Source organism: Theobroma umbraticum, unplaced genomic scaffold, assembly GCF_002168275.2.
Source record: "Theobroma umbraticum cultivar Fairchild unplaced genomic scaffold, ASM216827v3 scaffold_30.0, whole genome shotgun sequence".
Classification (NCBI taxonomy): domain Eukaryota; kingdom Viridiplantae; phylum Streptophyta; class Magnoliopsida; order Malvales; family Malvaceae; genus Theobroma; species Theobroma umbraticum.
Genome location: NW_018397254.1, coordinates 10,149,505 through 10,173,270, shown reverse-complemented (window position 1 = coordinate 10,173,270; position 23,766 = coordinate 10,149,505). Strand labels below are relative to the sequence as shown.

General features: G+C 35.0%; 3 protein-coding genes across 4 annotated transcripts; 1 reads left to right on the top strand and 2 right to left on the bottom strand.

The window, feature by feature from the left end:
- Positions 1 to 52: 52 nt before the first annotated feature.
- On the bottom strand, positions 53 to 7,843 carry LOC110428360 (Duplicated homeodomain-like superfamily protein). The gene is made up of 3 exons (XM_021444191.2): positions 7,621 to 7,843; positions 6,069 to 6,809; positions 53 to 1,053 (listed from the first exon to the last, which is right to left on the bottom strand). The coding sequence occupies exons 2-3, from the start codon at positions 6,452 to 6,454 to the stop codon at positions 549 to 551; spliced, it is 891 nt and encodes a 296-aa protein (XP_021299866.1). The 5' UTR covers positions 6,455 to 6,809; positions 7,621 to 7,843; the 3' UTR covers positions 53 to 548.
- Positions 7,844 to 14,114: 6,271 nt separating this feature from the next.
- Positions 14,115 to 18,453, top strand: LOC110416564 (Calcium-binding EF hand family protein). Its single transcript, XM_021428578.2, has 9 exons — positions 14,115 to 14,709; positions 15,296 to 15,495; positions 16,038 to 16,140; positions 16,251 to 16,316; positions 16,548 to 16,721; positions 16,818 to 16,914; positions 17,754 to 17,899; positions 17,987 to 18,108; positions 18,199 to 18,453. Exons 1-7 carry the CDS (start codon positions 14,357 to 14,359, stop codon positions 17,880 to 17,882), a joined length of 1,122 nt encoding a protein of 373 aa, XP_021284253.1. The 5' UTR covers positions 14,115 to 14,356; the 3' UTR covers positions 17,883 to 17,899; positions 17,987 to 18,108; positions 18,199 to 18,453.
- A 466-nt stretch (positions 18,454 to 18,919) lies between these two features.
- OXP1 (oxoprolinase 1) lies at positions 18,920 to 23,215 on the bottom strand. 2 transcript variants are annotated; one of them, XM_021423530.2, is made up of 2 exons: positions 23,016 to 23,215; positions 18,920 to 22,902 (listed from the first exon to the last, which is right to left on the bottom strand). In XM_021423530.2, the coding sequence occupies exon 2, from the start codon at positions 22,830 to 22,832 to the stop codon at positions 19,023 to 19,025; it is 3,810 nt and encodes a 1,269-aa protein (XP_021279205.1). In that variant the 5' UTR covers positions 22,833 to 22,902; positions 23,016 to 23,215; the 3' UTR covers positions 18,920 to 19,022. The 2 variants fall into 2 exon arrangements, with proteins under 2 accessions (XP_021279205.1, XP_021279211.1); XM_021423536.2 differs by having other exon boundaries at positions 18,920 to 22,873.
- Between the last annotated feature and the right edge of the window lie 551 nt (positions 23,216 to 23,766).

Sequence of the window (23,766 nt, the reverse complement as noted above, 5' to 3'; positions counted from 1 at the left end):
TCACACTTAGACTTGCAACAATCTATACTATTCAGTACTGCTATCAAATGCCATCCCAAACACCCGGACAAAACGCCTAGGAACCCACCGTGGATGATCCTGAAAACGAGGTTCTGCGGATAAAACTTGGCCACCTGCCAAGCAACTCACTAACTAAAAAACCAGTTGATATAGCATTTGCTTAGATATGCTGCTCATAATAGCAAAATATGTAAAGTTTTTTTCTTTTACAACTTTTTGCCATAAATTTTCTAAGCATTGACTAATTTTAATGCTAATGGTTTCAACGGAGAAGGGACGGGAAAAAACAGGTGCCAAAATGCTGTCCTACCCATAAATCTGCCACATTTAACATTTACCACAGTTCCCTATACAGATACAAGTAAATTCTCTCCCTATGGCTTATTTAAATTAAACAAATGACAGACACAACTTGTGCTTGCAAATAAGCAAATCTTATTCAGGCTAAAATGGAAAACCCAGTAACCCAATATCCGCACAAGCATGTAGTCTTCTGTCCTTTGTACATTTGGCAGCTAAACAGCATATTACCTATGAGCAGATGTGTGCGACATTGGGTATGTCACAGGACCCATGTTCATAGGTGCACCAGGAACCACAGTACCTGGTACAGGAGCTCTGACTCCATAAGCCATATGTCCCGGGGCAGAAAGATTCACTGGTGTGCCAACTGCTGAGACAAGGGGACCTCCTATTGGTTGCCCTATAGTTGGAGCACCATATATGCCAACAGCAGGTGGTGCAGCAGGATGTTGAGGGGGCTGTTTGGCTGATTTTCCAGTGGAACCTCCAGTTGCAGTACCATTTGATTGACCAGTGATCGGTCCTTGGGGTGCTGAAATGTCTCCATTGCCAACACTCGTTATATCATGGATGCTAGATCGCCTCCTATCTTTGTTCATGGAGTTCAATCGAATGAAATATTTTTGTGCATGACTTGCCACTTGTGTTGGCGTTCTTGTGACCACGAAGTTCCGGGATATGCTTCGCCAGTCACCTTTCCCATATTTATCCAAACCAAGAAGAAATAATCTATTTTCAAGATAAAAAAAAAAATACAGTGACTACACATACCACTAAAATCATAATATGACATGCTTATTGGTCAAATGTAATATCAAAATACATCTTAAATTCATAGAATAAGTATAAAGATCATCATTCTTAAACAATTAACAAATTTCAATTCATAGTAATTGATAAAATCATAGCTCCTCAACCAAACTCACAACTTGAAACCATGTCTCTTGATCAAAAGAGCATTACTAAAAGAAGAGGGATTTTTGCATAAATGTTCAGACATTTCAAGGCTTTTTCTTTAATATGCAGGAAGCATAAACCTCAAAACTTTGAAATAACATAACAATGTAAAGACTTAAAAAACTATAGTAACTAGAAGTTTAGGACTCTACATACAACACCGGATGGTCAGGGAGCATGTAAGGGAAGTAGGAGAAAGTTTGCCGATGACGAAAATACAATGCTCAAAAGCATCACATGTGACCCAATGTTATATCATGCTGCCCAGAGTTACAGTTGTATTCTAGAAACTCCAATCACTTTAAACAATAATGATAAATTCCAGGCACCAACTCAGCCAACGTGTAAACTCGGGATTAATTGAGCCTAGACAAGCCTACAAAACTATTATATCTTGGAAACTGAATATGTTTATAAATACTAATATGTAGTAGTATGCACAAACAACAGTATTTTCCAAGATGACCCAGATTTGGCTCCTTTAGAAATACCTTAATAGATCCACTTCAGGGAGCATTTAACTAGAATCATCCTATATACTTTTTCACACCCTTCAGAAATTCTAGCTGTTACAGATAATTAATCCAAAAAGGGAGGAACTTTAATTGTAGCATATTAAAGGCATAGAACCTACAGTTTTCTTCCTATCTGATTCTTCAGAATATTTCTCAGCCAATGTCTGTTGAAATCTCCTAACTTTGCTTTCCCAACCCCAAACGATATAGCCAATTGGCCAAGGCTTCATCATGTGTGACATGAAACCAGAGTCTATAGGGGTTTTACTAACAGAAGTACTCATGTTAATCCAAATTCGGTCAGATTTAGACCTTGGCATGGACTTGTGAAGACAATCACGCTGCCATAATAAGTAGTCCATAAGAATAGCATTATGATCAGTTTTCTTTGGTTGCTTGCAATCCTTTAAAGTAGCATACCCAACATCAACATCAAAAACTCCTACTATATATTGTGACATAAAGCTTCTGGAGACTCCTTATCTTTACCACCCAGCTTTTGCTAGCTACAAACGCCATTCTTCGCATATAAAGGGAAGTTGAAATTCAATTTCCACCTGGAACAGTTGTACTTGAATTCTACATTTATCCTTTCTTCTACAAGATCCTTTTTCCCCCAAATGTCCTTTAGATTTCCAAATGAGATTGGTGCCTCTTTACAGAAAAGATTACAGCTATTCTCAGAATTAGCAGCTAATATTCATGCAACATTTGATGAATGTTCTCTATGGAAAATATCCCCTGCTATATTTAGCATCCGATAGATTGTTCATGACGGATCATTCACCAATGGACTTTCTTAATTACTACAGATCCCAGGTCATGCACACATCCCCTGGCCTAGAAGGCATTGTAGACCAAATAAAGCTAAAGAATATGTTCTGTAACGATCAAATTCGCAGATAGCTAAGTTATCAAGAGAAAGGATACTAAAACATCAATAAAAAATTAGCTGACTTAACACCCTACCCTTTTAGCCATGTGCCGTTGGACAGAGAACAAGGACTCTGATTATTAAGCATAGTCAACTATTTTGCAATGATGTTCGTTGATATGACTCAGATAAAAGTTCAAGCCATCATGTTTCTAAAAAATATATAACAAAGAAAAGCATTCAATTTATATGTCTAGAATTACCACACACAACATTTAACACACCAAAATGTTAAGTACATATTATCATCACAGTAACCTCACATCTTCAGTGGTATCAGCTATCACTGTCTTACAATAAAGGAAGTTATTTCTAATGCATACAAAATTCACTAACATTAAATAAGGAGAAAGTCTAAGATAAAGCATCTAGTTCATTTAAAACTAACATAGGAATCATCAAATGAAACCATCATAATAGGATACAGGTATAATGTTTCGAAATGTTAAAAATTGCAGACTACTCCAAAGACACCAAGAACATAACTGTCAATTCAAGGAGACTACATCAATAAGTTACAGTTAATTTTGGAAATGGGAATTAATTATGACTTGTAAGTAAAGCCAAGTCTTAAGCAAGGAATGAACATTTAACCAAAAACCCCAATATAGTTCAACCCAACAAGTAATTCATTTCTAGTTACTAGAATTTTCCACAAAGGTTTCAAGCCATGGCAGCATGTTTTATAGCTCCAACACATGTGCCTCCAGTTTGGGACCTTTAACCTTTGATGGTCAACCTTCAAAATTTAGTCACCGCTTTTATAACGTGACGAAATACACCCCATCAACAATGCCTTGACAAGTCAATATAAAATATAAACATTCAGATCAAACTTGCCTAAAAACATGACTACAATGTCTTCATTCCTTTTCCTTCTTAATTTAAAAATAAAAATGCTGCTTATTTATAGTTTTATGAGGAGACCTATAATGCACATGTTCAGGGAAAAGAATGGGTAACTGGTTCAAGTCTGAGGTAGTTCATGCCATGCACAGAATCAGGTATGCATAACAAACTGTTTATTGATGGTAAGTTAACACATTAAACATACCCCAATCTCAACCCACTTACCATTTTCTAAACGCCCAGAAGCAATTAAACTAGAAACTCAATCAATCCTGTGCCATATATAACCTCAAGGGACAAACTAGTGTTGATGTAAAATGGTTGAGTTACATGTGCCACATAGCTTAGTTGAGACATCCATGCAAATTAGTGTGTCTCTCAACATGGCCTAGTATACGAGCCTGGGATGTCTAGCCAAGTAGCTTAAATTGCATCTGCATGCATCTAAGTGTATTTGTGCAGAGCGCAATTTAGGACTTAAATATACATAATTTATCCTACATAACAAATTGTTTATTGATGGTAAGTTTTACACCTACAGCATTACACAATCTCAACCGAGTTACCATTTTCTAAATGCCCAAAAGCAGTTAAAAGTAGAAACCCATTCAATTCTCTGCCATATATAACCTCGAGAGACAAACTAGAGTAGAAGTAAAAAGGTCGAGTTACATGTGTCACATAGCTTAGTTGAGATATCTGTGCGCATTAGTGTGTCTCTCAGCATGGCCTAGTATACATGCCTCGGATGTATAGCCAAGTAGCCTAAATTGCATCTGCACGCGTCCTAATATATTTGCGCGGAGGGAAACTTTTATTTGACTTAAATTTACATAATTTATCCTACACAACAAACTGTTTATTGATCATAACTTCTACACTTAAAGCATACCCCAATCTCAACCCTTGTTACCATTTCCTAAACAACAAAAAGCAATTTAAGTAGAAACTCATTTAATTGTCTGCAATATTTAACCTCAAGAGACAAACTAGAGTTGAAGTAAAAAGGTCTGAGTTACACGTGTCACATAACTTAGTGGGGACATCTGTGCACATTAGTGCCTCTCTCAACAATGCCTAGGATACATGCCCGCAATTTGTAGCAAAGTAGCCTAAATTACATCTGCATGCGTCCACGTGTATTTGTGCAGAGGTGGAATTTTTATTTGACTTAAACTTACATAATTTATCCTACTAAATGAGAAAATTATGATGCTAAAATTACAAAGATTAATGCAGAAAGAGGAGCAAACCAATATCCACAATATCTATGGATACTTATTATTAATATGATACAAAATTGGCAGACTTTATACTTATCTATCAGTTATTAATGACAAAAACAGGTGGAACAAACTAAATTCATACCCTCAGTGAACTTGCCAGATATCAAGCACCAAAGCCATTTCAAATAGGGCTGATATCTACCACTCATCTGAGGCCTAATTCAGTTAGGCAGTGATTTGATGGACACTTGAGCTAAGAACAACCTAAATAATTAAACTAGATGCAATAAACTTAACCACATTACTTAACATTCTTCACTTGGAAAGGCACGGATTTCCTTCATAATGTGTACGTGATATGTGAATCAAAATTGCCACAACAAAGTAAAAGTGGCTATGCAACCTAAGCACCAATTCACATGATTTCATTGATGAAATAAATTGCATAGGTTAACAAATAAAGTAACCTGGTGAGAAGTTAATTCTCTACCATAATCCTTCTCAAGTTGTCCCTTTCATATCAGAACCAAATTTGGAAAGCACTTTAACAATGGAACCATAGCCTTTTATGCTAGAAAACATCATTTGGCAGGCGAAAGCATTTAAATCAAAAATGCCAATTTTAGGTCAGAATATGGCTGTTATGGTGGTTTCTAAAAGATTCGCCCACGTCAGACAAATGCTAAACGGTTAATCCGCAAAATAAATGCCAAGAGTTTCGTAAAGGTGACATATAAGGACAGTATAATTTTTCTCCTTTAGGGTACAAGTTCTCTGGACAAAAGAACATGAACAACCACCAGTAAGATCTCTTTTCCATGTGGTAAAATTGAAGTCCCTTTTCTCTTCAGTTATTTCACATCAATTCAGTATATATTCATCTATAGGCCTTCCACAGACGTTAACGCTTCACACAATGCACAGCAGTAAAACCTTAAATAGGAAAGCCATGTAGAAGATCTAAGCTTCCTAACAACTAACTAACAATAATCATCAGGTAAAATTTAACCGGTGGAAAGCAATTTTTGGAAACCTTTTTGTGAAATAAAAATCAAAGATTCTAAATACGCACAGGATATGAGATTCCAAGATAACCAAAACATAACAAATGCACATAATTACTAAATATAAAGCACAAAGAACACTAAGCATTAAAGTTCCATAGGGCAAAAGAAAACATTATCAAGATACTTCTAAAGGTGCATAAATCAATCTAAATGAATCCAGAAAATAATAAATTTAAAACCACAACAACTAATTCACCTGTGCTCATCCTCTGTCCAAGCAATCCCCTTACGGCGTTCCTGATCTGACCTTGAATTCTTACTTCCATTGGTTGACTCATTGTTATAATGCCCTAAATGGCCGCTTCCCTTCTTACCAGTTCCTTCATCACCAGGATAGCCTGCTGAACCCTCAAGAGAATTATATGAAGGGAGAGGCACACAACCAGATTCAATCCGGCTAACATCATCCTCCAGAAGCTCATAGTGTTTTTTAATCTCTTCTAAAGTTTTCCCAGGTACATCAGCTGCAATTTTTTCCCACCGATCTGAAGAATCCTCGGCATAAGTTGCAAGGGCATTCTCAAAAGCCTTATCTTGCTCCCTACTCCACTCGGAGCTGCTGCCAGCTTCATCCACAGTCATCTAGGCTTGTCTGAATCCACTATCCAGAATATCACCCGCAGGAGAAAAGAATTAAATTAACTTGACTGCCAAATTATGATAGCCTGTAATCCATCTCCAAAACCATGGCTTTTCAAGAATAGTTCCTGGATTATTTCTATGGTGGGTTTCACAAACAACAGGGAATGAAATACTTAAATTATGGGGAGGCAGAGATGTCAAGCAAAAGAGGAGAGAAAATAGACCCAGAAATGGCCAAGGGAGCTTAACCAGAGATCACGTCCAATAAAATTCACAAAACCCCAGTGGAGTATGTGAAGAATTCAATGGTGATTTGCTCCACGATTCAAAAATTGGACTCTTGTGAATTCCTGACCTATTGACAAATGAAAAGGCAGCAAAGTTCTGTTAGACCATGAGAAATATCTGAAAACCATAAAATCAAAGATAATAAATGGCACCTCAAAACATTTAAAAACTGAAATTAATGCGCGGTGAATTCAACCGGAAGGTAATTGGGATTTTTTGATCGCGAAATATATGAAAGAGACAATGCAAAAACCAAACAAAGAAGAAAAACCCAGAAAGTCTACACGGATAGACTGAGAATTCAAGTTGCTATTTCTAATTCCAACAAAAACTCAGTTAACCAAAAGCCTGGTTGATAACAACAGCTTTAACAGCAGAGGCCCACATAAAGTCATCCTGCTACTGCCTCACTCTGTTAAAAACCAGATTTTACAGCATACACTTCATCTCCTCATTCTTTGTTTTCTTCTGCTAATAAATCAGTCAGAAGAATCATCATAAATTACTCACTCTCAGCATTAAGATGGCAATGAATCCAATAGGCTTCCCTTTCAAGTTCAAATCAGAACCCAAAAAAAGAAAAGACTCAAAACTACAAATTGCATTGAGGAGGGTGCTTTAACTTTCAGTCTTCTATAAAATCATGAATTTAAGAAAAAAGCAATTTTCAAACTTAAAACAATGAGCAAAGGAATTTCTGGATGCTAGCCATATATTGGAACCAATCTTTCTGAAAAAAAAAATACTTTTGGTCTTTCAGTAAGACACCAAAAAGAAAAGGTAAAACCCACTAACTGATACCAGGGTTTCTTCAACCATAGTTAGAGATATCAAACTAGGTGATTCCTGGGATTTTAATTCCCACTGAAGATACTTACCCAGTAATTCCTGGATTTTAAACTCTTGACTTAGGACCTTGGGGGAGAAAAAGCTCACCTCAGATTCCTTGCTGTCTCACTATTCAAACCTAAAAAGAGTTCACAATAACTGTACAAAACGCCATAAAATGAAAGACCACCTACAACTCATAGTACTGGCACTATCAAGATTCTGACACTTTAACCGACGCTCATATAAACTTTTTCTTCCTAATTATACAAGCCGGAAATTTCTTTTTAACCAACCAAAGTCATAAAAATCTAACCTTTGATAGTGCCAAATCCTACTCCACCATCTCCCTCTTGAATTTCCGCCAAAACTTTTTAATCAAGAAATAACATCCCAGTATATATTGCAGTAGTAAGTTTACTTATTTACAAGACTTTTTAAGTTATAGCTATGGAGCGGAATTAGAATCCCCCTAATAAGAACAAATTGGTAGTATCCAGAAAACCAAAAAAAAAAAACACTCCATGAAAGAAAACAAAAACAGTCTCAAAAGGAAAAACTCAAAAAAAGCACAAATTGTTGACAAATTTACAAAGGGTAGACATAGAAATTATAGATGATGTTGATGGGTTATCCTGAAATATCCACAAAGGAGGTTACAGGATGGGTCAATGGGTCCCATCACCTCCAACAACTACTTTGCTACAAATAGGACAGCTGGGATTGAAAAAGCCTCACACCCCCCCTTCCAAGTTGCTCACATACACTGGAATCTGCAATTCCCATTAATATCTGACAAGATAATACTAACATGTATACAAAGAAAGAGAAAATAAAAATAAAAAAGACAACTTTTTTCAGAGGGAGAAAAAGAGCAAATTGGACTTCTCTTTCTCTTTCTATTTTTGAGACTCCAAACAAACAAAAACAAAACTGGATGTCAGTTGATGAGATATCCACACCCAGTTGCAGAGAATATTATATAATTTTAATAACAATTCTTATCGTATTACTACTATATGCATCCATAATGATTAACTCTGAATCATTACCTTTCCTTTATATTTTCCGCTTTTCTTGTTCTTGTAAAGAGACAAAAGAGCAAAGAAAACAACCCAGCAAAGTCTCAATCTTTATTTTTTTTACCAACAAGGGGTTGCCTTTTTCAGTTGCTGAAACCGTTCTAACCAAAAACAAAAAGAAGAGAAAAAAGAGTCAAAAGGCAATGTGTGATCGGTTGGGCGTAATGGGAGTTTGTGTGATAAGGTATTCCAACAGGATTAGAGACAAAGAAGAAGACTTTCCATTATTTATTTGATTCTGTTCTGTTAATTACTATATCTAAACAAAATTTAATTTTCAGTTGTCTAGTAGTACTAGTTTCTTTCCACCTTGTGATTGCCGATGCTAGCTTTAATCTCACTTAATAATATCATTATGGTGGCCCAAAAGGAAAGTACAGAAAAAGATTTTTTTGTTTTTATTTAAAGTCGCTTGTTTGATTTAAAATATTGTTCAGAAAATATTTGGAAAAGTTATACTTATTTGAAAGATAAAATATTTATTTTACAATTAAAATATTTTATGAGTAAATGGGTAAAATAGTCATTAATCACAGAAAATGTTTTACTTCGGGGAGACTTAAATAATTTCAAAGAACATAAAAAAAAATCTTATACTAAATATAAGCTTATAGATTTGATGAATATTAATATTTAATTTTTAATTTAAAATATTATTATTTAATATTATTCAATATTATTAAAATTAAAAAATATTTTTTAATAAATTATTCAATGTAATTAAATTTTTTATTTATAAATTGAATAAATTTTACTAATAATTATAATAAAAAATTTTAGTGATATGATAACAATTTTTAAGTATAGCTTTTGAATGTCTTGCATTATTCATAAATATTGATATTTTTATAATGAATACATATGAATATAAATTTTAGATGTTTTACATAATTGATAAATATAAATATTTTTATTATCATGGTAAAAAAGTGATATAATAGAAATTTTTTAAAAATTAAATCTTACTTTAATTATAAATTGTAGTTAAGCATTGTATGAATGATTATATTGGACTAATGTTTAAATAAAATACTTAGATATTAGCATACTTAACTGGTATCTATAAATACTTGTTAATTTGATCTAAAGAACTTAATTATTGTAAACTATTTTTCATTCAAAGAAAGACAATTTATCTTAAAAAAACATTGAGGTTTTATATGTTGATACAAATGGGGTTTCAATAGAATTCAAGAAATTGGCAAAATTGAGTTTAAATCGAGCTTTTAAATAGACGTTATCTTTAAGATTTATTTCACCTCCCCACCACTTGGTATGCAAAAAGAAATAATACGAATAACCTTAAGAATATAATAAAGTCAACGTTTAATTTCGTCTTACACTTAACGAGAGTAAACCGCTAGATACACTAGAAAGTTTGTAAAGTTGTTTGGCCTTAGAACTTACTTTCTACGACAAGTAGATTATAAGGAATTTAAAATCTCTTGTAGTTGATAGGAACTTAAGTGTTTGTATTATTAGAACACAACAGTTTTCTTGCTCTTGATATTTATGTTCTTGTTTTTATATTTGCTTTGATATATCAAAATAGTTGGCAACAAGCCATTGCTTGTAAGTGTTTTCTTCTTTTAGGATACAATCTTTTCATTAAGGCATCATTTTGTCTATACGGTAATTTTTTATTTTGCCAAGCACAATTTTTAAATAAAGTTTTTGTTTCAATAATCATCTTATGAAAAAATAACTATTCATTTTATAAATTATAACTTTTGAGTTATAATTTTAAATAATGATTTTTCATATCTAACTTTTGAACTATGGTGTCTTTTCAATATGTTTCATAACTTTTTTGATGTTATTTTACCAAAAGACATAATTATTCACATTAAAAACATGTTTATAATTCAATAGATACATTATATCACTTTATGTGACATAACTTTTGAACTAAGATAGTTTTTCATCATATGACATAATATTTGATTTTGAAAATACACCAACATTATACAGTGTAGATGATCACTAATAATAGAGAGCAAAAATGGTCTATCCTCAACTTAAAAAAAATAGATTGAGACAAAAGGTAAAGATATAATCCATTGTTTGAAACTTTATAGTTGAAAATAAGTGAACGAAATTGATAGAGAGATTCATAAACTGTGATAGAATTAATAAAAGAAACAGAGATGGTAATGGTTATTATACTAAAAAATAGATGAATTCAAAAGTGAAATAGACAAGATTTCAAACCCACATATTTAAAATGTAAGATCAAAAAGACTCAACCCATATCTAAAAACCTCTAAACTCAATCATACCACATGTCAATAAAGTAGAGTTTCAAACACCACAAAAATATCACTCCAAGTGGTGCAAAAATAAGATATTAAAAGTTTCTTTTTATATATATAGTTAAATTTATAAATACCTGGTTAAATGTTTTAAAAAATATTATTATCGATTTTATCAATTTTCATGTATATTTTTTATTTTGAAATCAAATTAGTGAAAATCAAATGATACCATTACTTTGTAATCAATTCTTATTTATTATTTTAACATCCAAATAACGTAATATATATAAAAAATTTTTTTGTAGGATAATCTAAACAATATAAAATATTTTTGATTATTTATTTAAATAATAAAAAAATTAAAATTTTTTATAAAGTATTTTATATTTAAAATTTTTTTCTAATAAATTATTTTTCAATTACTAAACGGGCTCTTAATTTCAATAGGAAATATGGATAATTTTACTGTTTTACTAATAGAATTTGAGTTGAGATTTTCCCCTCTTTTTTTTCCCTGTTTTTGGATGCTTAATTTGGAATTTCTGACATAGTAAACCGATGCTTTTGGCATTAACCTTTATTATATTTTGGATAAAATCTAGATACATACAATGTGCAAGTTGGACAAGTAATGAAATTAAAACCAAGCGTATATTGCCACGTCGGCAAAAGGTCAAAGTTCACGAGTCTAACAAAGCACATGGTCTGTGGCCCCATGGTTTTAATAATTGCAATTTATTGCGCTTCCACCTCCGCCCTTCTTCACCCAATTTGGGGTTTTGCTTTACCTTTTGAACCCTCGGTTGCATTCATACGCTGTCCGAAACTTACCACAGATGAATTTCTCTTCCATTAAAAGTCGAACTATTTAAGTTTCAATCAAAAGAACAAAGCAGACTATTTTTCCCTAATATATTGAAGTAACTTCTTAATTATTAGTCTTTTAGAGAAAGATTCTGACTTGGTAAGTTGTGGGGAGAAGCACTTGTCCTCTCTTGGCTTTGAGTAGAGTAGTCAAAGGTCAGATGAGATTCTTTGGTTCAGTAAATTTGATGGAATTATGATCAACCATTAATTTCCAATTTTTGTGATGCAAAACATTCTAGTTACAGATCATTTGGCATTGACGATACATCAATTTGGGTCCCGAATGTCTTTTTTTTTTTTTTAATTTATAATGATTGATCATTATTAACTTTGAAAACAAATTTCTATATGGAACCATTTGAATGACGTCATTTTCTTTCTTTCTCAAAAAAGTATTGGAATAAATAGAATAAAAAGAAAAAAAGGCAGAAACCTCTTTCATACTAAACTAAGCAGTAGACTGCCAGTGCTATAAATGCGCTAACACCATATATTAAATTGCCTACATCAGAATGAAGAATCCATGAATTGACTCAGTTAAGGATGAACGAGTTAGAAGGTTTTTTATATAATGTTTTCAAAATTTTTGAATTATTTAAACAAATTTAAATAAAATTTTGTTTTTCATTGTATTTAATCTAATTTTTATATTATTATTTTAAATTAAATAAATATTTATAATTAATAATTAATTATAATTAATTAAAATGTTACTTTCTTTATATTCATGTACGATTGACTTAGAAAGTGAAAATGTTAAGTAATCAGCAAGTCATATTAACAGTACACAATATAAAATAATAAGTGACAATTTAATTAACATAATTAATTAATTATTACTTATAAAGACTTATTTAATTCATAATAAAAATGTAAAGATTTTATTGAATGTAATAAAAAATTAATGACTTATTTAAATTTTTATAAATAATTTAAAACTTTATTTAAGTGTTATGTAGTTTTTTATCCAATTAGTTAAATTGAGAATGAAAATTTCAAACACATTCTCTTTTTGCAAGAACAACTTTAATTCAATTCCATAATTATTGCTTCTTTTAGCATGACTAATGTACAAAGATAAAATTTCTTTTAACCCATGAAACATCCACAAATTACAAAATAAATCTTTTTTTTTTTTAAAAAAAATGTAATAGAATATAAATGTGATCTTATTTTTTAAAATTTTATTGAAAATATAAGACCTGCTACAAGACAAGTAAAACATAAATTATATACTCATACTTCTATTTAAAGATTTAAACCGTCTATAAAAAGAAAGAAAAAAACTCTTAAAAAGTGTCAAAATTAAGTAAGAATGCATCTTTTACTACAAATATATTTTGATTAGAGATTAAGAATAACGTCATTATAACGATGTTTACTTATAATCATTGTTCATTAGAGTTTAAGAAAGCAAAAGCATCTACTTACCCGCCACAATTAGATATTTGTATGATGGAAGACAATTATTTTTCAGAGTAATTATTACAACATTATTTAATCTACTTACATTTTATTATTTTCTTAAAAAAATAAAAAAATTGTATTAAAATAAGAATAAAAAAACAATTATTCTTAGTGCTCTTTGAGCGTTACTCCGTCGTACAATTGCAAGCACATGTAGGAATGTAGGAAGACTATGATAAATATGTAAAAGTAACCACAAATCCCAGCTATATGACCGAGGAAGAGTTGAGACCGTTTTGCTTTCATACATATGGAAACACATGTTCGGTTCAAACAGGTTCCGATTCGTTAATACCTAGAACAACACTGAAACCACCACCCTGCCAAACTTCAGACAGACTAAAACAGATGTAGTGACGATGATTGTATGTTTTGTAATTCTAGTATTTTGCAAAAGACGGTAAGAACAATGTTGGGCTTTTCCGTGAGTTGGGCCGCCAGCAGCAGGCCGGAGATGCACATCTATTTGGACTAGTTTTTAGGCCCATCAAGCATTGTTATTACAAAGAAAAGCCATATAGTAACTAGAGTTAATCGTGATTTGAGGAGTACTTTAATTAATTAATTAATACCATGTTACCCGGTTGTATGTTTTGACTTGCAATGTTAATATTGAAAAAAAAAAACCATGATCTAATTGTTTAAAAGTTTATATTTAATTCACTACTAATAATTTGGTTAAAAAATAAATTTAAAATCAATTAAAATAATATATATTATATATTCTTTTATTGCATCAAATCTAAAATTAATGTGTAATAAATGTTATCCAACTCTTATTTATTAGTTCAAGTAGTAATATTTGGAATAAAGAAAGGAAGTCATGAAATTGCGTAATTAGAGGGTGCAATAAGATATAATAAGTCATGATGATTAACAGTAACAGATCTCAAAGGAGACTCCCAGAAAGCCGTCACTTGGTTTTCCATTGTTAGTCCAAATCCTTCAAAACCTCTCTAAACTCTAAGCCCTTCTTTTTCTTTCCCTGCAATTCTCTATTTTTGACTGCTTTTGGGTTAGATCTCTTCTCTTTCCTTAACCCAATCTTTTCATGACCCTTTTCAGATTCTCATAGATCTCTCTCTTCTCTATCAACTTTTGGGTACTTCCCACAAATGGGAAAAGTTTCAGCCATTGTGTACATCACCGTGGCGCTTCTAATCCTCTTCCTAATCTCCTATTCCCCGAAGAAACACTCCAGCCACAACCGCTATCGCCGCCTCAAGCTCCGAAGTTCCTACAACTTCGGCAACCCCACCCGCCACGAGCCGGTGGCTTTTGACCCACTCGTGGCGGACATCGAGCGCCGTCGTGAAGACCGCCAATGGGAGAAACAGCACTTCGAGCATTCCCATCCTGAGTTTACGCATGACCCCGCACCGGCTGAAGAGTCGCAGCCCGAGTGGGAGGATTTTATGAACGGTGAGGATTACTTGAATGATGAGGAAAAGTTCAATGTTACCGATAGGTTGGTGGTATTGCATTTACTTTTAAATTCATGTTACTTTTTTCGTTAGGGTTGAAATTTTGGAGCTTTAATTAGTGTTTTAGTTGCCAAATTTAGTTATAAATGCGTGCTTCATCTATTAATATGCTTAAATATTTACTACTGTTTTAAGCGGCCTTTACTTGTTCACATTGATGCTTCTTATATCTGTGTCACTTACATCTAGGTGTTAATTTGTAGAATAGATCTATTTATAATCATTGTTCATGATTAGTTCTAGTTTATTTTCTGATGGATATATTATTGTTAAAGTTTTGTAGTTGTTGGTGCGGTTTACACTAAATTATGCTAGGTGTGTTATGTGAGCATGCTGAATTGTTTTATATTTGCCATGTACAAGGGGTACCTTGTGATTATTTTGGTTGGTAACACATGCGTGCTGGTTTTTTTTTGTCAGTTTATAAACTGATTCTATTTGTGTATCTGATATTTGCATCATGATGCAGTTTATGTAAACCTAGCACCTGTATCTATATACTTGTCCACGCATTTTGAGCATCACATTTTGATACATGTTGATTGAGTGGAGGTTTAATGGATTGAACAGGTTGGTATTGCTGTTTCCCAAGATTGATGTGGACCCAGCAGATGGTTTTGTGACTGAGAACGAATTGACTGAGTGGAACCTGCAGCAGGCTGCAAGGGAAGTCTTGCACAGGACTCAGAGGGAGATGGAGATTCATGATAAAAACCATGATGGGTTAATTTCATATAAAGAGTATGAGCCTCCCAGCTGGGTGAAGAATGGTCAGTGATCTATACCATAATAAAACTAATTTTTAATTCATCTATGAAACTATCCTTGGTGCTTTTGTGTCTATTTTGTTATGTGATCTGGCATTCTGTTTGTTATTGTAGCTAAATTATCATTTTGCTTGAGGTGTTTAATGGGTGTTTTTAATACACATTTTGTGGATTACAGAAACTAGCTGCTTCATATTGTTTAACAGTTTATCTTTCTATTCCCTTTTGTGAATCGACAAAAGCGTCCTTTGAAGTGGTTTTCGAATTTTTCAAGAGATGTAGTGACATTAAGCCAAAACATGGAAAACATCAATGATCTGTTCTTTCCTTTCATGGGTGACAAGTCAGTACTTATCATATTCTTTGTGATAGAGGCATAGAGTAACCCTTTATAGCAATTTTACTCTCTTTAGGATCTCATCTTGCTTTCAATCATGACCACTATGACCCCATAGTATGAAACTTAGATTTGGTAATTGATTTCTGTTTAATTTTCCAGATAATAATCTAAGAGTTGCTAACTGATTTTTTTTTTCCTATTCTAGATAACACTTCTTTTGGCTATGATATGGGCTGGTGGAAAGAGGAACATTTTAATGCATCAGATGCAGATGGTGATGGTTTATTGAATATAACTGAGTTCAATGAGTAAGTACCAAATTCTACAATGAGTTTCAATTGATTCATCCCCAGTCAAAGTGGTTATTTTCATTCGCTGCTATTGCTCTCCCTTAATTTTTCTGTTACTGTTCTTCTAGCTTTCTGCACCCAGCTGACAGCAAAAACTCAAAGCTGCTTAGATGGTTGTGCAAGGAGGAAGTCAGGTAACCTGAGTTTTAATTTTCCTTTTCTTTCTCTTTTTGCCTGTGAAAATTGTATTTATATCTGTCCTAATAAAAATTAACAAACTAATGCTTAAGTTATATATCTTGAGTGCAAGAAATAAGAAAAACCAGTTCCACATTTTTGGCCATGTTATCCATTTGCAGTCGATCAACATTTTCTACTATTGCCTTACATTACTAGTTATGTTGCATCTTCTTTTTCCTTTTTAGGGAAAGAGATACGGACAAAGATGGGAAGGTTAGCTTTAATGAATTTTTCCATGGGCTATTTGACTTGGTAAGAAACTATGATGAAGAAGGTCATAACTCTTCCCATCCATCTGATGACTCAATGGAGGCACCAGCAAAACGGTTGTTTAGCCAGCTTGACAAAGATGGTGATAGGTATTTTTATGAACTTTTTGATGTTTATTATCATGGTTGAATTGAGAACTTCATTTTTGGATGGTTAAATAAATTTATGGTGCTTCCTGTTATCAGATTCTTGTCGGATGAAGAGCTGCTACCAATAATTGGGAAACTTCACCCATCAGAACGGTACTATGCCAAACAACAAGCGGATTACATCATATCACAGGTAAACTGATATGACTATTGATAATTAGTAATGATCATTGATACCGTTTCCCTTCCTTTTCAAGGACAGCCTAAGTGAACTTTACCTAAACTGAAAAGATTAAATGCTTTATGCTCAACATAAGGCTATGTTTTAAAACAGGACGAAGTAATACCTGCTGGAAAGGGATAGCCTCTAGAAACAGTAATGCATTCATGCATTCTTAGAATTTGTGCATTTTGAAAAGTATCATTCATTATGAGATGGAGTGAGTCTTAATACTAAGACCATTATTGTCGTTATTATTTTAATAGTTAAATATTATGGTTTTCCATACCATAGCTAAGGAAACCTAATACCAACAGTGCAAGAATTTTTACTATTATCTTTTGGGCATTATGCCAATTCCCTTGCTATGGTTGTATTATAATTCACTCTGCATGAATCAAATTATTATGACTTCCCTCATTGAAAATGTTTTAAGGCAAGCTATACAATAAGTACTGCCTCTTTCTCATCCATGCCCATTTTCCAAGTCTTTGAAATATTATATTATATCATGCTAATGTTTGCATGTATGTTGAAGGGGATAACTGGATTGCTACCATTATTGACTTATTATTCTTCTTCTCCTTCTCATTTTTTATGATTGAATTCTGTACATATTATGGTCTTCTTATTGGATTAATGGTCTTGCATAAGGAAATGATTTTCTTGAAAGTCATAGTTGCTACAACCCTTTTGAGAAAAGAAATGAATAAAGTCCAGGGTTTGAATGCCCTCTCCCCCTTGGACTTCCTTATATGTACCAAAAGAAAAAAGGAATCTCCATTATGAACATTTTGTTAACATAATTGCAGGCGGATTCAGATAAAGATGGTCGCTTATCCTTAGTTGAGATGATTGACAGCCCATATGTATTTTATAGTGCCATCTTCAATGATGATGAAGATGAAGATGACTATGAATACCATGATGAGTTCCGCTAAATGCTAATTTATGATAGGTAAGAGGAACCATCTGCATTCTGTTTGCATTTATGTAATATTATCTTTCTTTGCATGATGGATCTCTTTTTACCACAATTTTGCAGGACATGAAGGCAGCAATAGGATTCAAATTCTTTTCTTGCAAGAATTGTATGCTTTATAGAGTTATTTATGAAAAACTTGTTGCATTTCGACCAAGGTTATGCTATCAATGTTGCTATCCATGGTGAGTACATGTTCTCTTCTCTATTGCTTGATTCCTTGTGAGGTGTTATGCTATCAATCAGCTGATTCAGATTGTTATTGTTTATTGCAGATTATGGACCTTAGCCTGTTCTGGGGGCCTTTTCACAGTTTGTTGGTCATTGGAATTTCATCTTTCTGACATACATTTATTAGAGCACACTTGGTGATACTTGATGTTTTTTCTTTTTTTTTTTTTCTAAAGTTTTCAAGCCTTTCAAAAATTTGACTATCATATAGTTGACATTTGTGTACTACATAGAACATTAATCATGATTTACTGCTTATGAGGTGAAGTTATTTGAATTAATGGACATCTAATATTTAACTTCACGGGGTTTGTATTTTAATTTTAACAGATACATCCATGGGATGGGAGTAATCAGTTAATTATCATAAATTAACATCAGGATTGGCTGAGAGGCCATTTGCAGTTTCTTGAATCCTTTGTTTGGGGTTATAACATATATGGCGCCGGTTTATGGACTAGCTGTTCTTGAAATTATTTCAAATTTAGGTCCATATACCCAAACCACAACAAGGTTAGTGTAAGTAAGGTGGCTGCCTCAATTTCGTGGCGTAATGAAGGCGGGCTTTGCCTTCTGTTTTCAGAACGTTCAAAGGACAAAGTTCGGAACATGACAGTCATAGTCAAATGTAAGATAACCAACGAAGGTGAAGAAAACCCAAGCAGACCTGGATGTGCTCAGCAGCATACATGCGGAATACCACGTATGCCATTTCTTATTAAAGTTGAACGTCTTGAGCTTAAAATGTAAGAAAAATTCATACCATTTTATTTCTTTAATCACCAACTCTGCTATTATATAATTTATTCTTCTGGTTGTCAACATTCGACATTACAACGGCAAATTCAACTTTCCGTAGACAAAATAATCAAAGAGAAGAGCCCCATCCACCACCACCAGGTGATAAAATCTCAAGTATCTCCCCGGCCTGCACCTCCACTGTGTTCTTACCTCCAAGGTAGATTCTTCGTTTATCTTTGGTTATAAGGTAGTTGGCCCCTCGGGCCCCATTTGCCCCTCCTTTCAACCCCCTAGGTGCATGTACACGCCTCTCTGATAGAATGCTAACGACTACTGGGCGCCTAAACTCTATTTCCCTCACAAGTCCATCACCCCCTTTGTGAATTCCTGCTCCACCACTATTCTTTCTTAGTCCAAACCTGTGCAATAATACTGGATATCTCTGCTCGAAAATTTCTGGATCTGTCATTCGAGTGTTGGTCATGTGGCACTGGACTCCACTTGTCCCATCCCAGCTCGGACCAGCCCCACTCCCTCCTCCGATTGTTTCGTAATAACCAAAAGTATTGTCCCCAAAGGTCAAATTATTCATACATCCCTGAGAACAAGCACAGGCCTGAAATGCAGTCAATATTACATCAGTTATTCTCTGAGATGTGAGAACGTTGCCTCCCACTACAGCAGCTTTATCACTTGGAGAGAGGAATGAGCCTTCTGGTACATGGATTTTAACTGGAGCCAGACAACCTTGATTAAGTGGAATATCAACATCCACCAGACAACGAAGGCAGTATATGACTGCTGCAGCAGTGACTGCCTCCGGAGCATTCCAGTTACCATAAACCTCAGGGCTAGTTCCACTAAAATCAAAACGTGCTTCCCCTTTGTTAGAATCAATTGCGAGTTTTAAATGGATAACAGACCCGTCATCCATGCAATCCTCTTCTTCTACCATAAGGAAGTTTCTCTCGCCCAATTTAGTTGACTCTGATGAAATTCTTGCAGCAACTGACTTGAGCATTTCTCTCACTGCTTCTTCTGCATTAAGCTGTACATACGTCATGTAAGCCTGAACAGTTTCTAAACCATACTGCTCAATAAGTTCTTTGATTAGAGTGATTCCCCTCTGATTAGCAGCTACTTGTGCTCTAAGATCTGACAGGTTATCTTGAAGCTGCCGTGTTCCTGGGATTTTTTGAGTAGATTCATCAGCACCTGGAAACTCAAGAAGCTTGACTATTCCTTCTTCTTGGAAAATCCCCTTTTCCACAAGTTTAAATGCTTTTATTGCAGCCCCTTCTTCCCATATAGACTTGGAAAAAGGTGGCATGCTTCCAGGTGTAACACCCCCGATCTCAGCATGATGTCCTCTACTTGCCACAAAAAACACTAGTTTCCCATTATCAAAAACAGGTGTTATCACAGTTATATCAGGAAGGTGGCTACCTCCAGCACAAGGATGATTGGTGACAAGAACATCTCCTTTGTTCAAATTGCCACCCCAGTATTCAAGCTGCCAACGAACTGTACTGGACATAGCTCCCAGATGCACAGGAACATGTGGAGCATTAGCAACTAGTCCCCCATCTGGACCAAAGAGAGCACAAGAGAAGTCTAGCCTTTCCTTGATATTTGTTGAGATAGAAGTCCGCTGCAGGGTTCGGCCCATCTGCTCAGCAATTCCCATAAATCTGTGATTGAAGATTGAAAGTTGCACAACATCTGCAACCTTCTCAGCAACTTTCACAGTGTTTAGAATAGACTCAATTTCAATTTTAATGTTTCCATATTTGGTTATAATAGCATTACATTTTGGTTCTACGATCACTGTACTACTCCCATTCATAATGATTGCAGGGCCAGGTATGACATGACCGCATCCCAGATTATCAAGCTTGAACAGTGGTGTATCATGCCACCCATTACCAAAAAAGACCTTGTACCGGCCTTCAATTTTAGGGGAACCAGAAGCAGGCTCTAGGGCCCGTGGTTTCAATATATTAGCAACTCCTATCCCACGAACTCTGACATCACATACAAGGATATTTCTATTATGTAGCTTAAATCCATACTCCTGCTGGAAAAGCTTCACAAATTCATCAGCATAGTCACATCCAGATCCATCTTCAGCAATACGTCCCTTTACCATGATTGCTGTATCCGTACCTTCATACCTCAAATTTAGGTATGTCTCAGTCTTTATATTTTCCTCTCTGAACCCTTGCTCTAGCAGCTTCTGCTTTACCTGCTTCAACAATATAGCTTCTCGACGAGAGGCCTCCAGAACAGATTCAGGACCATAAACAGCAGCATAGGGCTCTTGCACCTCTTCAACAACATCTGCCAATCCCATTCCAAATGCACTTAAGATTCCACAAAACCGGTGAATAAGTACTGCTGTCATACCCAGTGACCTAGCTATGGCACAGGCATGCTGTGGCCCAGCACCCCCAAAGCAAGCAAGTGCATGGTTCCTCGTTTCATGGCCCTTCATCTCAGTTAACTGCCGTATAGGGCGGCACATTGTCTCATTGGCAACATTCACAAACCCAAGCGCAATTTCCTCCACTGTCATGCCCTTTGCAGATGAATCTTGGCTTTTTCTGTAAGAATTTATTTGCTCTGCAAGCTTCTTGAATTCTTCCTTGGTTGCTTTGACATCTAAAGGCTGATCTTCATTTGGACCGAAGATGGCTGGGAAATAATCAGGAATAACATACCCAAGAACCAGGTTTGCATCAGTGACTGCCAATTCTCCACCTTTGCGGTAGCACACAGGACCAGGATGTGCTCCTACTGACTCCGGTCCAACCCGGAAAGCTCCAAATTGGAACTTTAACTTCGATCCTCCACCAGCAGCAACAGTGTTTATGTCAAGCTGAGGTGCTTGTATTATTGCCCCAGCAATTTTAGTTTGTAGGACTTGTTCATAACTTCCAGCATAACGGCTCACATCTGTTGATGTACCACCCATGTCAAATCCAATCAAAGGCTTCTCTGTTTCAAGACCAAAAAGAGTCTGTGAGTAGCCAACAACCCCCCCAGCAGGGCCAGACAAAACGGCCTTGTGCCCTGAAAATCTACTTTCTGGTGCAAGCCCTCCATCCGACTGCATAAATAAAACATTCACTTTCCCAAGGCCTTCATCAAATCTAGATATAAACCCTGATAAGTACTCTTTCACAACCGGGGTCAGATAAGCATCCACACTGGCTGTTAAACCCCGAGGAACAGCACGAACCATGGGAGTCAAAGCCGAAGACAAAGAAACATGTCTAAAACCCAAGTTCATAGCCAACTTCTCCACGGCCATTTCATGATATGGGTATGTGTAGGAATGCATCAGCACAACAGCCAAACAACTAATCCCTTTCTCCAACAATCCCTTCAATAAAGGCTTCAAAGCTTCTTCATCTAGACACTTGACAACCCTAACAAGCTCACCAGAAACCCCTTTAAGAAACGACTCTGAATTGTCCTTATTCCCTTTGTCCAGTTCAAGAACTAGCTCAATCCTCTCATCAACTTCAACAACTTCCTCGTAAAGATTGGATGGTTTAGTTGCAGTAAGGTCAAAGATATTGGGACGAGACTGGTCACCAATCTGTAACAAATCCTTGAAACCTCGAGTAACACACAAAGCAATCCTCTCCCCTTTTCTTTCCAAAAGGGCATTGGTTGCCACAGTTGTTCCCATCCTTATCCACTCAATTTTATCAGTTGGGATTTTGGCAGTTCGGGGGATTTGCTCTCCTGTATATTCTTCAAGAATTCTCCGGATTCCTTCAATTGGAGCATCGTCATAGTTCGATGGGTCAACGGATAAAAGTTTGAGAACCCGACCATCGGGATGACCGGGAATCTCCGCATAAACATCGGTGAAAGTGCCCCCTCTGTCAATACAAAAACTCACCTTCTCTGCACTGACACTCCCCATTACCACTCAAAAGCCCCACCAGCAAAAAAAGAAAAAAAAATCTGAACCCAAAGACCCAAGATTCACAAACCTTACCAAGAAAAAGAAGAAGAGAAATATAACGATTTGAAAATATGAACAAAACAGCTAACAAAAGTAGAGTAAATGAGAAATAGGGTGTAGGAGAAAGGTTGAGAGGGTTACCTGGTGGGATTGAGAAATGCAGAGTTCCAGCATCGAGAGGGAACTTAGTGTTTGAGACTGATACGTCGAAGAGTATATGATGGCGATGGGAGTTGTTTTGATTAAAAATAGAAAACGGACCCACTCACTTTCCTTCCTACAGACAGAATAATCTTATTCCTAGGCAAAGGTTTTTGTGGGAGCTGTTTGCTCTGCACTTTGCCCACTTTCCTCGCCAGATGCATACTTGGTGGTGGAGATTTATTTCTCATCATTTAGCCTTTTAAATTACCAATAAAATTATTACTAATAAGTATTTACTTATTTATATTTAATTTTTATGTATTGAAAGCACTTATACGAATGATTCATAACCAAGGAAGCACATGGCACGAATTTTTAGGTAAAGATTATAGCAAGTCATCAATGGCTAGTAGAGCCAGCCAGACTGCATCCTTAGAAATAAATATCACCGACTTGTTTATTTTGATTATGAATATTAAATTCAGAATTAGTATATACATCTCTCTCTCACTTTTTTTTTTGTTTTCATTCCAAAACTGTAACTTTGCTTCATCCATCCCCCCTTGGCTCGCTTGGGTGATGAGCAGGAGATTCTTGCCGTGGCCGTTGCCTAGCAATGAATAAGCCACCACCAGCTATGTGGCAAACCTTCGCCAGTTGATCGTTCCAAACTTGGAACATTTGCATGGCTGAAACTAGTTTCCACCTCTAGTTTTTGACTAAAAACTCAACTTGCCTTGCGCCAGTT